Raw genomic sequence first — 19,420 nt, forward strand, 5'->3', positions numbered from 1 at the left:
ACTGGAAGGCATTAGAGTCTCTGACATGTCCACATGCTGCTATCTGAAGGGATTCTCTTGGATCAATGAACTGCCTCTTATTCTCCTTCTGAAGTCTGTTTAATCATCTGAATAGTATTTTCTCAATGCAACTCAATATCAAAAATTTATAGAAACCTCATTTTCATTGTGCTTTTCTCCTCTTGCTCAGGCAATTAATATTCTGCACTCTGTGTTGGCTGAAATGGAGGTCACCTTTAAGATGGAGAGACTGTGCATACCAAACTTAATACTGGGAAAGAAAGCTTTCACAAATTTACTACAGGTTTTATTTTCTACTAAAACCAGACACCAACAATTCTCCAAAAAAGCATTCTGCTCTCTTTGCTGCTGTTTAGTTAAAAGGAGTGGATATTTCCAATCAGCAGCATTGGTGGCTTGATCAAGTCTACTTTTGATTCCAGGAGATGATTAATATAAGCAATAATGTCTGGGTTTAAACTGGTTTTAACTTCACATACCAGCTCTTGATGTCCGGCTGCAGAAGGGCATTGATACGGTTCACTATCCAGCTGAAGAGTCGGCCATAGAGGGCCTTGGACATGGCGTCCCTCACATCAGTAGCCTTATCCACTGTGTTGGTGCGGATTATGGTCTCGCCACGTGTTACCACACAGTGAGAGGTCAACGCCTCCTGCAGCTCCTCTGCTCCTATACACAGCAGAACCGCAGCTGCAGGGCAAGGAGACATAAAACAGGTCAACAATTATTAATACAATAAAAACTGTAGATATGTAGTATTCACCCATACTATAGAAGAATAACCAGTACTATAAATCCTTAATAACAAGAATAATAATAATAATACACCCATGTTTAGATCTGTAAATTTTCTTAATTTTAAAGGAAGATGTTGCATGTTAGCATATTTTACAGCTCTCACCATTTTCTAAGGCCTCAGAGTTCGGCACTTCACTCTTATCCGTTTGGTGCTGAGAGGTGGTGGAGGTAAACTCAATATTTCCAGTGTTTAAAATAGCAGCCAAGATTCTGTATACAGAATTCACTTCCTGTACAAGAACAATAACATTTTTCAAGCAAACATAAATGATAAAAAAAAAAAAAAATTTTTAGAGTTATCATTAAAAGGTTAAAGTGCCTCATCATATTCATATCAGTAGTAAAGTATGCTCACATGGTTACTATAATAATCCACTTTTTATCATCACTGCATAGAAAAGGTTCTAAATCATTTGTCATGCATACATTTTTAAAAAGTCTCATAGGGATAATAATACGGTCAAGTTTTCAATGCTTGTGTGAAAGTTCTTTTTTTAATTTAGATGTGCCCATTATGCATTGGAATAGGCCAGAGAAATTACAGCATGCAACCTTCCTGGCATATTCCTACTCAGTGATCATTCAGAAATATACACTATATATCTAAATTTGGCCTATAAACCAAAATTGTTTGAATAAGTCACACACACTGCATTCTTTATGTACACATAAATGGTGCATATGTGCCGTTGATAACCGTTGAAAAGCCCAGACCTTCATTGGCAATTCATGCTCCATAACATATTTAGATAAGCATATTTACTAAGAGTTAACAAATCAGCATACCACACCTCTTCTGAAAACCCAATTATGCGGAAGCAGTCCTGAATGGCATCAAACTGGTCTTTGTATAGTTGACTGGACACAATGTCCTGCATTACTCTGCCATTTGCACTGTTAATGTACCTGGAAAAAAAAACATACAGTCAACATCATCTGTGCTTTTATGGACAGTAGAATGATGTACAAACAATACATTTTTGATTAGAGTCTCAAACCTGGGAGCTGTTTTCTCAGGCAATCTGTATTTCTTCAGACTGTCTTGATGATAAAGCCCAGCATATATGTAATAAAATATGTGAAAGTTTTTCTCCCCTCTGGCATCAAAATAAAAAAGTAGAAGCATAATCAGGACATGTTAAACTAACAACCACTTTAATGTGAGTGTCGGGAACTTAGTAAACCATTTTTGTTCTAGAATTACGGTTAGCTCTGTGCAATAACGCGATGGTTAGTGTGACTCTCACATGGCCTGTTTGATGACTCGTGATTTCTCCAGCAGGTACTCAGAGATCTTTGCACCCATGACAGCCCCAGTGGGTGTGAACTTCATCTCCAGATACTTCCCGAAACGACTGGAGTTATCATTAATAGCCGTACACGCGTTACCAAATGCCTCCACCAGAGGATTCACCTGCAGGATCTTTTCCCGAAGTGTACGGTTATTAGCCTGCAGAGGAAACCACGCATCCTTAGAGCGTGACTATTTTACAATGTCAACACTTTCATCATTATCGGTAATTTGTATGCATTCTTAACATACTGTAAAATGTTTAACATATACTGTAAAACAGCATAAACAATGAAGCCTGGAATCAGTAACTGTGTGTGTGAAATAAACAGTATCGCTTTGTTTATAGAAAGAATAACAGCAGGTCTTATACCTTTCCCAGGAAAGTGAGATGCTGGACGATCAGATGAGCACTCTCTGTTTTGCCTGCTCCACTTTCCCCACTGATGATTATACACTGAGAGAAAAACTCAATCAATTAACTAAAGATTTGCTGCTGTGTATAAAAGGCATCGAGATACTGTCATATCTTGTACTTTGTCAGCTCCAGAATTACTGGCATCCCTAAGAGAACAACCAAAATAGCTGAATAAAATAAAATGGGAAATAATTCCAATTTATTCACAGAAACAATGGAAAAAAAATATTCTTAGAATAACTTTTAAGTAAGATATCTCAAATTCAATATCGACACCCCTTAAATGGTATCAAAACCCATTACAAACTAGTGGCTATAGACTGTTGTTAATAATGATTGCATTTTTAAGTTTTGCTTAGTATCACAATGACTGACAGTCCAAAAACTGATTTTCAGGAGGGAAATATTTATTTGTAGCTCTTTTATCAGGATAAAGACCCCAACTACACATAACAACAGTTGTTGGATGAAGTAAATAGTGTTTTCAATGGCCATTTCAGACTGAACTGTATTATAATCCTGGCATATGAATCGAAGAGAACGTGCACATGCACAAAATCAGGAACATTAAAGATCTTGTTGTTCGTTAAAAAGTCTTTGACGTCTGTGTTCAACATTACAGGACTCTTAGGGATTAGAGCTATTGTTCATTCAAAGGAAGGCTTAGACTAAGGGCGTTTCCAAAACATAAAAGCTGTCTATGATGTTGTATTCAGGGGCAGGAAGGCTTTGGGTCATGACCAAATGATAAAATGCTGTTTTCTAAAACACATTCATCTGAGCAGTTTTTGAATCTAGTATACATGTATCTTTTGCTGTCCTGCATGTCCCATAATCCTGTGTGTCAGACAACCTATATAAAATTGCATGAGGAAAATTTACAGGAGAGAGAGGAAGCAGTGTGTGGACAAATTCATTATTTGTAAATACTCGTTATAAATTTGAAAGTTTTGATAGTTGTACTACTGTAGAAAAATCATTTTAGATTTAAAAAGTCTTGGACTATTCAGCATCCTCACATGTTTAAGCTGAGATTTGCTCATTGTGTAAATTAATCATGTTACACAATCATTTCTGTTCAAAAGGTGTCAATAGTTCTGGAGTTGACTGTAAGACAGGTATAAAACCCTGCAAGAGGCTACCTGGTCTTTGCAGAATGTTACCATTCCTTGGTAAGCTGCATCAGCAGTGGCAAATATATGAGGAGGATTATCTGAGCGCTTTGCTCCATGATACAGCTTAGAGAACTGACAGAACAAGGAAAAGACAAACCTTTAACATGGAGGTTGAGTAACTGCCCATCTCATGTGCAGAATAATAACCTGCGAACTATCTGTGATATAATGATCTATATGTCACATCAATCTTTCAGCTAGCTTAAATGTCATTAGATATTAAAAACACATTCAAGGAAGCTGCAAGACTGATGTATCATGTATGTGTTTAGCATGCTGTGGCAGAACCTGTGGCGAGTAAATTTTCAGAGCTTGGAACGGGTTCAGGGCGATGAGGATGTCTCCAACATAGGTGTATATCTGAAGTTCTTCGTAGCGCCTCTGAAGATGTGTGATTATAGTTTCCTGAGAAAAAAAACAAATCAAGAACTTTGTATTATAAATGATATAATATGCTTTACAGCAGACATATTCAAACATTTCCTCATGAGGCCCACGTCTCAGGTTTATCGAGAACATGTAAACAAAACAAAACAGCGTGTATTAAATCACTACACAGTTATCATTACAGTAAAGTTTACCACATTTCCAGGTTTGGTCCAAATTTTCAAAACATCTCTCAGATTTCCCTGACTGAAAGTGAGGATGCTGTATCACACTGCAGTTCACAGGCCTAAACATTACTAATAGGAACTGGAGGAAGGGGGCGGGGCTTCCAGAATGTGTCCATGAGCCCAGAACATTGACAGACTTATCTACATTTTATTATTATTATTATTATTATTATTATTATTATTATTAATTTTTGAGTATGTTCTAGTATAATCTGATGGTTCATGCACAAATTTGTGTAAAAGACTAGCAGATCTGAAAACATTTTTATTAATCATGAATTCTTTTCCATCTTGACAGCACATCCCCCTGCAATTCCTTCATGCCCCACTTGGCCTTAAAGCATACAGTATTAGAGTAACGCTAGCTTTGTGCTCAGTTTTTCAAGTCCCAAGAACTTAGCAGAGCGTACCTTCAAGTGGACTATATAATAAATTATTCTTCATCATATTAAGTAGAAGATAAATCAGACCTCATCTAAAGCCTCCAGGTTCACCAGGTCGTCATCAGGAAAACTCTCAATCAGCAGTGTTTTACGTGTATTGATCCGTTCATGCCTATAAAGATAGGAGTATAACTCAATTGTACTTACAACATACAATCGATGCATACACAAAATCAATGGCATGTTGAGCCGAGTGGTCGAGTCCACATGGGTTTTGTAGTCTATTACAGTTTACCCCTGTATGGAGCAGGAGATTAGCAGAGGACCAGCTGGTCCTTTCGCAAAAACAGAAGAAAGCCCTAAGGCCCCCGGCTAGCATAGTGTGAGGATATGCTGCTCTGTGATCAGAGGAAAGGCAGAGAGAAGGACAGAGACTGAAAATCTTCAGAAAGGAATAGGAAATGTGTGTGTTGGACTGCATGAGCAAACAAGTGCACTGCGGAAAAAAAATTTTTTGTAAGTGTAAATATCTTGAATATAGTCAAATATATCTAGTATTATCAATTACAAGATTGCAATAAATCAAACATGGTTATTCCTTTTTTCCCACTAATTTCAAGTTATTTTTTTTTATTTATAGAAAGAAGCAAAATCATCTAACAGAATAAATAAATGCAATCTTTGAAGGTAAAACTATATAGAACTAATTTAAATAATCTTATATTTGGTCTGTATTAATGTCATAATAGGAAATAAATACTAAATACATTTGAATATATTCTCGATATTTTCACTCAAGACCTTTCTTTAACAGTCCAAGTGAGTAAAATGGAACTTGTGCATTTCCTGGAAATTACAGACATTGTAGTTAAAAAAAATTTAAAGGTTTACAATATTGAAAACTCTTTTGAGACATATTTTTAAAAAATATATAATTTCATTAGACACCTAAGGAAAAAAAAACAGGATCTGCAGTATTGCTCTACATAAAATATAGCCAGGATTGTTTTAATATACAGTATCTGTTTCATTTTTCTGGCCCTGAAATAAGTACTATAGAATCTGGATCAGAGCTGCTTAGCTCTTCCCCTTTTCTATAAAAGGCAAGTCAAAGTGTTTAAAAAGGGTGTGGGTTATTTAGAGGAATTGTCTGTCAGTGTCTTAATTGCATTTGTAGTTCAATGTACAGCCACCAGAGAGGGCTCTAAAAATATCAAACAACTCCTTTAAACAATTTCTTCATAATCGATATGCAGTATACACCCACACACATTAAAGTACACTTACTTTGCTAAAATGCAGTCAAAAGAGAAAGTATACCATATATGTGCTGTCTTGTCTAAAGCTCATACATTGTCTCACTGTTGAAGAGAAAATCAGCATCTCCTTTTCCAGTGAATTCATCTCTTCAGCAGAAAATGCTCCCTGAGTCTATACCTTCATCTACTGCACATCACACGTGTGACCTCTAACTACAGCCTAGCATGTGAGTGTGTGCATCACTGTGTGCATGTGATCTACTTTTTTTAACCTCCTTAATCTGTTCTCTGACTTCAGTATCTATACTAGGAGAGCAAAGACTTTTCTATAACAAGCCTATAATCTTATTAGGACCTTTCTCTGGCTCTCTTTGACACCCTGTGGAAGGATAAAAGCAAATGTGTCCACCGTCCTCACAACAAAGGAAGTAATAGCCATGTTTACTGTGTCTTTGGGTCAGTCTTACTTAGCCTGGCTCTTTCAAACTGTAGAAAAAGCTCCCTGCAAAAACATAATGAGAAAACAAGCCTATAGCATTTCCAAAGTGTGAGCTTGTATGCATCATGAATTGTTTTATTTCTTTAGAGATTAAATGAAGCTAGCATGCAGTATATCAGCTTCCTAAAACAAACAACTATCCTTGATCATGTACTGTACAGCTCAGAAACAGTGTTTCTGTTGCACTCTTCAAAGTAGTACTCTCTATACTTGTTGATCTTAAGCTCACCACTAATTAAATGTCCACTGGATGTCTAATAGGAAACAGAGATGTAAGTTCAAAAATAGTCTGCTGTATAATACAGTTAGTGCTAACAGTGAGTCTGATTAAAGCAAACTATTGCCTGAGATGATAAACATCCTCACAAGCCATACCTTTACATTCTCATCACTCAAACACACTGGACTGGTTTACTATAGACAAGCAGTGCTGCTGAATCATATCGTATTCTGCCCCCTTTTGGCTCTAAAAAATACAGCACCATCTACAGAAGGCTTAATGCTCAATATTGAGATCAGAGATAAAGACGACACAGTGCAGGAGTATCAAAAACACAAGTCAATAAATCAATAAAATGGACCATAATATCACATTCATGCAATGTGACGCACTTTGGAGAAAGTCATTTGATTTTGATATCAACTTGATAATCCAAAGCATTTTACTATATAAAAAAGAACATGTGAGTAGTATTTAAAGGTATGCTCTGTAACTCATGGGTGATATCTGAGGAAGTGAACACATACTTGGTCCTGGTCCTGGTCCTGGAGCCGGCATTTTGTTGGTCCTGTATGAGAGCTGAGAGTTGTTTCCTGAGCGCAGCATCTTTGCCGTGAGCTTGCTTAATAAAGGGATGTTCCAGCAGATGGGTGACTGAAGGACGTGCCTCGAAATCTTTTATCAAACACCTAGAAAATAAAGAGAAATAACAGTATAGTAAAGTGGGAAAAAAATCAAATTACTTACTGGTGAGATTAATCTAAGAAAGTGGTATAAAATGGTCCTTGTTGTTTGCAGAAGTTTGAATTAAATGAACATGTTAAAGGATGTACTGAGTCACCTGTGCATCCTGCTGTGGCCTGAGTCAGATCTAGACTGGGGCAGGGTAGTGTTTCATAGATTCACAATAAGACACACACACTCCTATATCTCTCATAGAAACAGTGGGGAAAGAAAACAGTCTTATCCTCTATCTCCAGTCCTGCTCTTGTTGACTTACTAACCTTTCAGCTATCAGTTTACGATTCATTCACCTGTATGCACAGCACCAGATTACCTCCGGCACAATGTACAGCTCTCCCTATGTACAACACAGTATAGAGCATATGCTGTTTGAACATCTACAGTGTTGTTACATTGTGTTTCGTATAAGAAGCTAATCATGTAGCAAAGAAATCATGAATATATTTGTCAGATGGAATAGAAGTTCTTGGGATGCTTTTATCTGTATATAAAACCTGCAGACCCCTTCAGTGCAGATATTTTTACTCTTAAAAATGTCTAAACTTTCCTCTGAAATAAAGCAGTTTTATTAAAATGTCCAAATTATTATTTATTTTCCAAGCTTGTATTAAACCTATTCAATTCAGGTGATCAGTCAAATATGCTAATAAATACAGGAATTCAAAAAATAAATACAATTACTTTGATTATGGTGGTCTATTATTTCCACCATTCCAATATACATATATACATATATATATATATAAAAGGATGTAGACCCCCATGGCTAGGAGCCCACTTTGAGAAGAATAGATTTATTGGATATAAATACAAGAAAGGAGTAAAATATTGACTCAAATATGTAAATAAATATATAAGGAAATGTATTCAAAGCAATATTGCATATATATGTCTATTCATTCCTATCACTGACATACAGTAGTACAATTACAATGCAAGTAAGACAAATCGCATCTAAATCACACTATCTTAATCTACACTGAAATTCAGCCTGCATGCCTGTCACTTGCACCCTTTCTGCATGTGCCATTAGAATGTTACAGCTCCGCCATTAGTGCGTTGGCTCTAACAGCAGGGCCTTGCTGATACGGAGGAGCAAGCTGCTCTACGGCACAATTACCGACACCGCTGATGCATTTATTAGCCTGGAACAACACACTCCTACAATTAGAAGAGGGAGGTGTCCAATAAACAGCCTGCACTACCTGATAACATTGTCTGCTTTCCTCTAACTAAAGCTCTGCACACACAATTTGACTGATCCCCATTTTTCCGTAATTTATTGGTTTAGATATTGAAGTCGTTTTTTATAAAAAGCCTCTTTTGAAGAAGAATGGCATTTAACAAAACACCACAAACAATGTCTTGTTTCTTAGGCAACTGCAGATTTTTTCCCCCCCTTCTCTAGATAATTGTGCACATAAATCTGTAAGTATTTGTTTTGTTGTTTCCTTTGGAAAAAAAACAAAACAGAAAATTTCAGGTTCAGTGTGTCTGAAGACAAAGATGACGTCTGCTGATTCCTCTGCGTAACTGTTTAAGGATTATAAACCTGTTAAAAGCAGTAAATTGCCAGACTGCCCAGAAGGAAGTGAAAAGCATAACTCTGTACTGCAGATTATTAATATGGCACATTAGTCTTTCCTTTTAATTCATCAGGGCTTGAGGACAGACCTGCCTCACCGGCAAATTCATAAGAAATACAAATTAATGAGTCAATTTGGTTCCCCTGCTGTGCACACAAGCCCTTTTTAAGATTTCCACTTTAATGATTTCAGTTTTTAAATTTCTTTGTGAACCCAGACACATAATGCCCAAACCTACGCCCCCCCCCACCCCACACACACACACACACACACACACACACACATGCTTATATAAGTGTACACTTATTAGTCTTCCTATTCTATTCACCATTTCTCTTTATTTGCAAACTCTGGTTAGAATTAACTCATATATTTGGTGAGACCTCTGTGGGTGCAGGCTATCCCTGAATGTTTTACTCATACAGTAATATTCATAACTCTTTGTGATATATGGTGAGAACTGTAAAATCGTTCTGCCATGAAAATGGTTTACATTTATAACACAGCTTTATCAGCAACCAGGGAGATTAATAATGGAGAAAGTAATATATAACCTCTTTTGCTGCCAACTCATGAATGGATTCATTTTACATTTGCATTTAGTCATTTGCCAGATATCATCATCCAAAATAAATTCAAAGTGAGGCAATACTTCCTGCATTTAAATGCTGGATGTAACATGCATTTAAAATCTATATAAGTGTACAAAGGGTAATTATTATATCGTCATAAAACAGTACACTGGTACCTTTCTGATCACTTTTATTATTAAACCAATGGCCACCAAGATAGAGAATGGTGTCATCTGAAAGCAAGTTTCCCAAATAATAATAATAATTCAAAACACTTATCTTCTACTAATCTAATTTCTGCAAACCTTAGTTCTATAAAACATTTCAAGCATTCAGAAGATCTGCAATGAAGCGAGTAGAGGAATATGTGAAAGGTCTCAGAGAGTACTCACTGAGCAATGAAGTGACTGAAGCTTCTGCACCATTGACCTGCATGGTGGAGTGTAGGAGGCGGGTTTCTACACACAACAAACAAACAGAGAGAGAGAGAGAGAGAGAGAGAGAGAGAGAGTGAGAGAGTGAGAGATAACTCAAAGTTGTGTAAATCTAAATGAAACTGGAAAAGAATTAGAAATTAAGAAATTATTCAGTGAAGGTGCCATGAGGCTACAGTCTAGACAAAATATAGCCCCTAGCTGACATACTGATTAAGAATTCCCAAAAAGAAATTACATTTCTTCATGCTTTAGGCTGGCCTCTTTATTTCAGTACTGTACAATATGACATTCTACTCTTTTGCAGGCTTCACATCTTTATATATATATATATATATATATATATATATACATACATATATATATATATATATATATACATACACACACACACACACACACACACACACATTACACACATACTCTATGTATACTGTAAATAATTTCTGCTGTCATTTTTGTTTTGTTTTTATGCAACCCTGATGTTCAGTTCTGATTGGTCAGTAGGTGTTAAGTAGTTTTCTACAATAGCAACAGCAGTTCCATCTGTATGGTGTATATATATATATATATATATATATATATATATACACACACACTCTTCTTGTTTCTTTCATTGCCTTTCATTAACAGTGATTTGAAGTACAGATGCTCCATATAATGCAAGTCTAATAATACAGTGCTTTAAGTTAAATTTATCCATTTGCTGATATGGTGATGGTTTCAGTGAAGAACTTTTTATGTAACATTTATGAAAGGAGCCCAGTGCCAGCACTTTGTGAGAGTCATTTAGTTCTATACCATGGGAAGTCAACTTTGCCCTTTCCAGTTTTGAGAGAGAGAGAGAGAGCACACAAGAGAGATAGAAAGAGAGAGAGCACAAGAGAGAGAGAGAGAGCACACGAGAGATAGAGAGAGAGAGCATGAGAGAGAGAGAGCACAAGAGAGAGAGAGAGAGAGAGAGAGAGAGAGAGCATGAGAGAGAGAGAGAGAGAGAGAGAGAGAGAGAGAGAGAGAGCACAAGAGAGAGAGAGAGAGAGAGAGAGCATGAGAGAGAGAGAGCATGAGAGAGAGAGAGAGAGAGAGAGAGAGAGAGAAAGAGAGCTAGAGAGAGAAACAGTGGAGGCTTGTAGAAAGCAGTCAGTCTGTCTAAAGGTGTCTAAAACATTGCTAGTTAAATGTGATTGCTCCACACAGTAAATGTCAGTCTTCATACTTTCTATAGCGAAATGGACATAAAACCTAATCTATTCACTTTTCGATCATAATATCCATAATAAACCTGCAGCCCAGCTTGTATGGAAATTTTCTCACTTTTCATGTTTGAGGAACCTTAAAATCCTAGAATGTTGAGATACATGCAACAAAAAAACTAATTTCCTATTTTAAGTTCATAGCTTTCAGAAGTATATACAGTATAGTATAGTATGAAAAAAAAACTATAAAAAAAAATGACAGGTTCTCCCAGGCTGCCACACATATTCGTCTGTAAGAGGTGTTTAACTGTTACACTTCTCACAGATTCAATGAATCATATCCGGTTGAAGTTGATTTAAATCAGAACTGTGGCACTGAGCCACAGAAAGATAATTAGGATGATTTTGGAAGCGGAGCAGTAAGTGCTTAAGTACTAGAGGCTGACTTTGGGTGTGGGCCAGGCCTGAAGCGCTCCAGTGGAAGATGACAAATGAGCTGAGGCTCTCTGTGTCTGTCACACAGCATCTGCCACGGTGTGGCCGAGTTATGAGAGCAAATAATTCTCCTGTCAGCAACCTGACCATGGCTCCATCCATCAGCAGACAAACACTCAGGGGCAAGCTGCGTACTGTACCGGCTCTGCTGGACTCTGGTGTTTCACATGGACACTAACAGAATATGAACTGGAGGCATGAAGAGTGACAGTACAAGCTCTAGCAATGATGACTGGGTAATGTGTCACTCAATGCCAAAGTGTCTTCAGCATGACACTTGAAATGAGTGACTCTGGGGAACTTTGGACCAGGATGAATTTTGTGGATGTTGCGGGTGGGGGACAACACATCATTAACCTGTACCTGAGGCTAATGAGACCTCTAGGACTGGAAAGATTGGCATTTCTGGATACTATTTCCAAATGCTTAACTGACAGAGAGAGATTATTCCCTTATTCCCTTATTTTCTACCACCACATTTCCCATATATTCGTGTTATTCAATACCTCATCCTACTTTAACACTGATTGAAGACTAGATCCAGGGTGCTGTACAGGTTTAAAGGAAGACGCACTACTTAAAGACACATCCTCACTCTCTTTCATCATAAACTATCCGTGAGAACAAAGCAGTCAGGCATATATAAACGAAAACCCCGTTAAGCACCGTTTTCCTTTTTTCTAAGAGTAATCTGTCATCCTTGGCTGCTCTAAGTCACCCCGTCCTTTGATAGAAATGCAGACAGACAGTCCTCTCTGAAGAGCAGATCAAAGGAGAATAACTGACTCCTTCAACGCAAACTATAATGCGAGCCCGCAGCGATGCTCTCGCCTTGATGTTGCGCTGCCACGGCAAGCCGCTTCTACATAACAAAGTGAAGCCAGCGTGGCTGATGGCACTGCTCAACATCCTTATTGTGCTGTGTAAATTCCGTCAAGGCTTCTCCCCTCGCCGCCTGTTTGTGAGACAGCGTGTAAACAGGAGCGGTTTGTTCTAATCAAGGTGCAGAGCTGCTAAATGCATGTCAGAGAGCGTGGTGCCAAACGCAGATGCCGTCAGCAATGGCGCTCAAAACATCAGTTAGTTACACTCCGGATGACAAGCTGAAGACACAAAAACAACACACAGATGCCACACAAAAATTCCCACACACCCACTTGAGACAGTACACTTACTGGCATAGATAAAGCAAACATGAAAGCCATTACACATTCACCAGGAATATGAATGAAAAGAGAAATCTCCTACCAAATGCCTTCTGTTACAGGTTTGTATCCTCATTGAATATGCTTATGGCTGTGTTATAAATGACCAGACCTAAACATGCACAGAGACTCATCATGCACTGGAAATTCACCTCCAACATCATAAAGATGTCTTTCCTCCTACTTCACACGCAAACATACATTTCTCCCAGTCTGCAAACTCTAAGCCCATGCATGCATAAAAGCTTCAGTATACTGTAATACCCAGACATGTTCACAATAATTTGTGCAATACAGACACCAGAAATGCTTTTTGTGTCATGTACACTACAATATTAACAAATAATCATGCTCATAATCTTTTTTTTTTTTTTTTTTAAAAGTACTCCAGTAGATAGGAAACAGCCCAAAAGACACACAAACAAAAGTCAGAAAGTCCAGCACCATCCTGAGCTGTACATGACACATGAGCCTCTAGACATTTTGTCAATAGCAATCTGCCACATAAAAAGGGCTGTGCAATTTTTCTGAACTACCAAGCAACCCGGGTGGCTCTTTAGTGATTATTTCTGAGAAAAGCTTTGAGCTGGACACTATAAATAGACTGTAGGTTTGTGCAGAAGCAGTGAATCTATCTGGGCTTGCTTCAAATGTTCTAATGACAAAGCAGCCTGCTAGCAGTAGATTATGCTTTATTGTTTTTTGCTCGATCGTTTCTGGATATTCGTAATGACGAGAAATTTCACATAAGTTGTTACGGTGGCGGCCCTAAGATTAATAAATGTTCATTTCCAAATGAATAAAGATATCAGAATTTCATTAGATGGATGTTTGACTCCATTTGTAGCAGTAATATGGATGATTATTATGGAATATTACTAAATCTTAAGAGTATGTTACAACCGTTTCCAGACTGACTTAGTTTATCTGCTCTAATGCTGTGTCTGATATTTCCCTGCACATTTTAGAGTTTTACCTGCGCTAGTACACCTTCTGCTAACCTCATGAAGGAACAGATTAGCTGATGAGATGATGCCGGTGTGGTGAATCAGGGAAATCACTAAAAACCTGGCATGTATGAGAAATCTAAGACAAAGGCTAGAAAAATCAGAAGTAAATCAGTATTAGCCAAGGACTCAATATGGCATCTTTATGGGTAGGTAATCACATAGAGGATGCATACTGCTGCTGCAAATAATGTTTACATAGCATCATGGCCACTGCTAGTTGCAATTAATTATTCTTTTATTGGTTTTCAAATCTTTTGTCGCTCTGTTACTCTCATTTGAGATAAGCGTGGCTCTTATAACATTTATTTCCCATCAAAACTGACAACATGGACACACTCTAACAGTCTATGTAAGAACATTATGAAAGTATGAAGACAAATAAATAAATAAATAAATAAATAAGAATCTGGCTTGAGGATTAACTACATTCACATGTCTCATGTGGAAGTTGCACATGTTTAGTACGTTATCTATTTGTCATTTTAGACATTACATTATTATAGCAATATTGTATATATTAACTGAATTATAAGGTTGTATTGTTCATCCAAAAGGAGTGTATATGCCACATAATATGTGAGCATTTGTATACCAAAATATTGCTTAAAAGCATATAGAAAATTATTAAAGCATATACTGTGATGATCAAAACTTTCCAGCTCAGTATCTTAAAAGTCCAGGCATTTTGAAGCATCATGATGCATGATGATGTATTACTGAATAACTGTGCATACCTTGTGACTGATTCTATAATAAAAAAAAAATTAATAAAAAAAAAGACAGTAAACAGCTCGACAGCCCAGCGTCCCAGTATGAATAGTAAAGTGAATTAACAGAATGCTATAAAAATCTACAGACGGTCCAGTCATATTACTATAAATGATTCTGAATCTCATTTACAGCCAGGACAGGGGAAATAAATAGTGCCATGTAACTGTGTCAAGTCAATGAATAGTGTCAGTAACTAATGTATTAGAAATCTACATAGTGACATTTTTAAGATTATATTCAGTCAATCTGTAACCTTGGTGAAAGTCAGTATAGCACAGTCACAGATGTCCTTCATTATGAGAGGAAACACCTCCTACTGACAGAATAAAGTCTCCACACACCCACTCGTAATATCAGTGTCCGAGGTCAGCCCAATAAGGGAGTGTGTGTGACCACGACAGATGACATGTTAACAGAATCATTTCACACTTCAGTGCACACACAGACACACACACACCTATTTATTCAGACGTGGCCTTGCTAAAGGTCCCTATTCCACTGATTTATGTGTCCCATCCAAGAATCTGCTCTCATTTCAGGAAAAATTAAGAAAGAGAAAGAGGAAGAGAGCAGGATAGACAGAGGTGGTAGCAAATAAACCCGGAATTTTATGAAGGTTCGAACACTATCCATGATAATGCAATCAAGATCTTATGTTTTCACAAATATGGTAATGAAATTTTTGAATATAATTTTTACCATCTAGGGATAGAATAGATTTTAGTTTTAATAATTTCATTTATAATCATTGCACTTTTGTCCATCGTATTGAGATTAGTGTTATTACAAGTAACCAGGTTACCAGGAGAACTGCTGAATAGCCCATGACATAAATGATTTCATGGACCATCATGGCATTTGCTAGACAGTTCACGTGTTTGGATGTTATCCAGACTAAAGGTGTGTGTAAGGTTAACGTCACACCAGCAGCTGAGGGCCCTCATCTCATGTGGGCTTGTTGAGGGACAGATAACATTGTGCATGGAGCCAGAGTGTCAGCCTCATCTCAATGAGAAAAGAAGAGGCTAATCACACATGCAAATTGCAATCAGAGGGCACAGGCACGCTGCATTGTGTGAGATAATGGTGTGATTGTAGCGATGACAGAAGGTCAAACGCCTTCACCATCAAAGCCTTCAAATAATCATTAATCAGAACAATGTGTAGGGACAGATTTCCTGATTGGGTGAAAAAAAGCATAAAAAATGTCAAGCTAAATTCACTTCAGTGAGATTGAACTGAAACACACTGAAATTGAAAATCTGTCCCAAACAAAAATACACAATTAGTAAATCTCCTTTTAATCCATCATAACATTTTTCTTACAAAAGCATTCCTTAAGTTAAAAAAGTATTTTCTTATCAGCAGCACCTGGACAGGATCCTCTACCTTCACCAGGGTGTTTTATAAGAACACGGCCCTCTATCCACACATCTTTCGCTCCATCACTTTAACGACCCCCCCCCCCTGTTTTCCCAACCCATCATCTTTTTCCAACACTCCTCTCTCTGGATGGATGGGTGCATGGTGCCCTCTGCTGTCTCACCTTGGTATTTTAAATAGAGCTTTTACAGGATGCAACTCAGCCAGTGGTGGATCTCCTTCAGCCAGCTCGATGGCAGTGATGCCCAGAGACCACACATCACAGCGGGCATCATAGGAATAATCCAACTGCTGCTCACATGCAATCACCTGTGGAGAAAATAATAATAGTAACACTTCAGTCCCAGTGTCATTTTATACACAGTATACTGATATTGCATCATTTCTATTTGCATAAGGTTTTTCTAAGGGAGCCATAATGAGGTATAAAAGTTTACCAAATTGCTATTGTTTTGTTCTTGAAAAATTATATCAATCTGTATTTCCTCCTCTGGGCTATACAAGGCTCATACGTCACTGTGACCAATCGTGAAACAGAAGAGCCGCTTCGGCAGACTGAATTCTAATTGGCCTGGAGGCCAGACCCCCTCTAGCCCAATCATCTCGCTTCACTACAGAATAGCACAAGTAAGGCTCTCAGCTATTAACCTTCACATGACCCCCCACTGTGCTCACACACACACAGTGTCTGACACAGGGCCATACATTTCAATCAAAATGCAAATTGTACTACTTCAAACAATACTTCATTACCATCCCATAGCTTTCCACAGTCTGCATAATGGCTGGGAGAATAGAATACAAACTATATCCACCCACCCCAAAATATATATCCTATTGCAGTATATACTGTATATAAGTGCACAGGACAGAAATAGAGTGAATGGGAGGAGATACCTCAGGAGCCATCCAGAATGGCGTTCCCACTGACGTGTTCCTGTGCAAGCGTGCACTCGACAGCTGAGCTGACACACCTGCGAAAGAAACAGTCCCCGAGATCATATTATGGTAATGACATTCATATTCCACAGGGAAAAACGTTTAATATACTTCAGTGAGCCCTCCACCCCTGTTTAACCCCACCCCAGTTTAAGGCAACGATTGAAATAAACCAAGCAAGCATGAATAAATTATTATGGATTATAATTTATTACTGTTAAAAAGGGACCGGCAGGTGGTGTGTAGACAAAGTGTAGTTCATAGTTGAAATCTGATATGTAAATAATTGCATAGGCTTACAATGTAATTTGCTCATAATTCTGCCATTTAAACTAGTCACACTCCCCATCATCCTCATTCACAGTTAACAGTAGTCCTACCCCAGATTTTGTTTCAGCAGCATCGTGAAAAATATGGAATAATTGCCTTAAGATTTGCAATCATATCATATCAGGAAAAAGCCTCAGATTTACACTCATATTAAGGATTCAAACAGATACACAAATATCAACATCTTTTAAGCAAAGGTCCATAATCTGACATGGCACAATGCCATGGCCCAGTGAACTAGCAATCATCTTCAACATCATCATCAAGGCTATTATCATCATCATTGTTTGTAATAAAAAGGAGCAGCTTTATCTCCCTGCAGGGTTCCATTTCCCACCTCACACACAGAACCAAACATGCCTCGGGCAAGCAAAAGTCATTTCCCCCTCACTCATCTCTCTGTCGTGCTCTGCACTTTCTCTCTGTTTCTTTCTCTCTCTCTCTCTCTCTCTCACACACACACACACACACACACACACACACACACACACACACACACACACAGAGTGAGACAGACAGAGTGAGACAGAAGGCAGAGAGACAGGCAGACAGAGACAGACAGAGACAGAGACAGAGACAGAGAGAGAGGGGGGGGGGGGGAGTTCAAATTAGCAATAGCAATAAAACCTTGTGTTGGGGTTTGTATTGCAAATATCCAATACACAAGAAGACAAAAGTATCACAAAAAATGGACCAAGGCCAAAAAAATATCCTTTCACTAAAGTTGTATTGAAACAGTAGAGAGTTAGTTTTCTGTCTGCTACAGCTTATGGTGCTATTGCTAAATATAGGCCTGTGAATGTTACAGTGGAGGACTCTGTAGACCTACAGTATGCAGCCTCTTATAGACATTCTGTCAGCACGTCTAGGTGAAGAGCAACACGAAGCCGCAGGCTGTCAGTACAGAGTGAAACACAAACAGCCATTACCAAAATCCACCAGCTTGACACCTCCATCTGTGGTGAGCAGGATGTTGTTGCCCTTGACGTCTCGATGGATTATTCGGTTGTTGTGCAGATGCTGCAGGCCCTGATGTGGAAAAGAAGAATTGGGAGGGATTAAATGAGGGCATAGGATCAGTGGATTTTTGTTGTTTGTGATGCAACACATGGCACTTTAATGTTATTTTTTGCATCACGTAATCACGTTTTATTCGAATTGTGATTAATGACTTTAGCTCTCACCCTCCTATAGTCACTATAATATTAGGTAAAACACCTTATGTTTATTGTTTAGAAATGAATGTCCACAGACGCTATTCAGCAATAGAAATGTAAATACAGTATATGAATCGACTATTATATACAAGTTACCTAAATTATATCCAGTATAACTCTATAAGCTTGTAGAGTCCTGATGCCAGATTTAAACCATATTTAATAAATGGTGGTCTTATGATTGGGACTCATATCACTTTTTTCCTAAAGGAAATATGACCAAAAATGTTCATTAAAAGTAATGAGTAAGTTTCCACTTAAAAGCCTACAATGGGTTATTCTGCAGCAATCTTATGAAGAAGAGTTAATGACCCCAGGTGGCATTGTGAGCCACTTACACAAGAGTTGGTAGCTTAATTCACACACTCCTATCTCGGTCCATGTGATTCCTTTGCTGTTTCTACAGCTGTGTCTGCCCCCCTTCTACTCTCATGGCAGACTGCTGAGCCAGCCACCTCACCTACCCCTGCCTTGTGCTGTTAGCGGATTAACTCAGCAGTGAATGAATGAGTGTGTGTGTGTGTGTGTGTGTGTGTCTTACCAGGAGAGCACCACAGAGGATGTAAGAGATGACAGGCTCCTCCAGCCGTTTCCCCCTCATCAGCAAACCCTTTATCAGTTCTGTTACTGAACCCCCATTACACAGCTGAGAGAGAATAAAACACTCAGTGACTCCCTGTTCATTTCTGCTTCATTATTTATAAGCAGCATAGAAGCAGCAAACACACACACACACACATAGTTCATCTTTTACTATTATTACTCCTGGGCCATCAGCTAAAAGAGTCTCTAACCAACAAAATTTAGTGATATTTTGTAAATTATGAGTCTTCTAAGAAACTCAAAGAACATGGAGCAAA

At 38.0% G+C, this 19,420-nt stretch overlaps 1 protein-coding gene across 2 annotated transcripts in view; it reads right to left on the bottom strand.

The window, feature by feature from the left end:
- myo3b (myosin IIIB) overlaps window positions 1-19,420 on the bottom strand; it is a 77,061-nt gene that overhangs the window by 49,279 nt on the left and 8,362 nt on the right. The window contains exons 6-20 of one of the 2 annotated variants that reach the window (XM_058391146.1): window positions 19,102-19,206; window positions 18,273-18,372; window positions 16,972-17,048; window positions 16,238-16,383; window positions 9,973-10,038; window positions 7,206-7,367; window positions 4,788-4,872; window positions 3,992-4,108; window positions 3,671-3,775; window positions 2,484-2,567; window positions 2,067-2,269; window positions 1,818-1,916; window positions 1,611-1,725; window positions 923-1,049; window positions 501-711 (exon numbers count right to left, since the gene is read on the bottom strand). In XM_058391146.1, coding sequence (XP_058247129.1) covers window positions 501-711; window positions 923-1,049; window positions 1,611-1,725; window positions 1,818-1,916; window positions 2,067-2,269; window positions 2,484-2,567; window positions 3,671-3,775; window positions 3,992-4,108; window positions 4,788-4,872; window positions 7,206-7,367; window positions 9,973-10,038; window positions 16,238-16,383; window positions 16,972-17,048; window positions 18,273-18,372; window positions 19,102-19,206 — 1,802 coding nt within the window. Of the gene's footprint in view, window positions 1-500; window positions 712-922; window positions 1,050-1,610; window positions 1,726-1,817; window positions 1,917-2,066; window positions 2,270-2,483; window positions 2,568-3,670; window positions 3,776-3,991; window positions 4,109-4,787; window positions 4,873-7,205; window positions 7,368-9,972; window positions 10,039-16,233; window positions 16,384-16,971; window positions 17,049-18,272; window positions 18,373-19,101; window positions 19,207-19,420 lie in introns of those variants that run through there. The other variant, XM_058391147.1, reaches the window with a different exon arrangement.

This window comes from Hemibagrus wyckioides, linkage group LG06, assembly GCF_019097595.1.
Source record: "Hemibagrus wyckioides isolate EC202008001 linkage group LG06, SWU_Hwy_1.0, whole genome shotgun sequence".
NCBI classification, from domain to species: Eukaryota; Metazoa; Chordata; class Actinopteri; order Siluriformes; family Bagridae; genus Hemibagrus; species Hemibagrus wyckioides.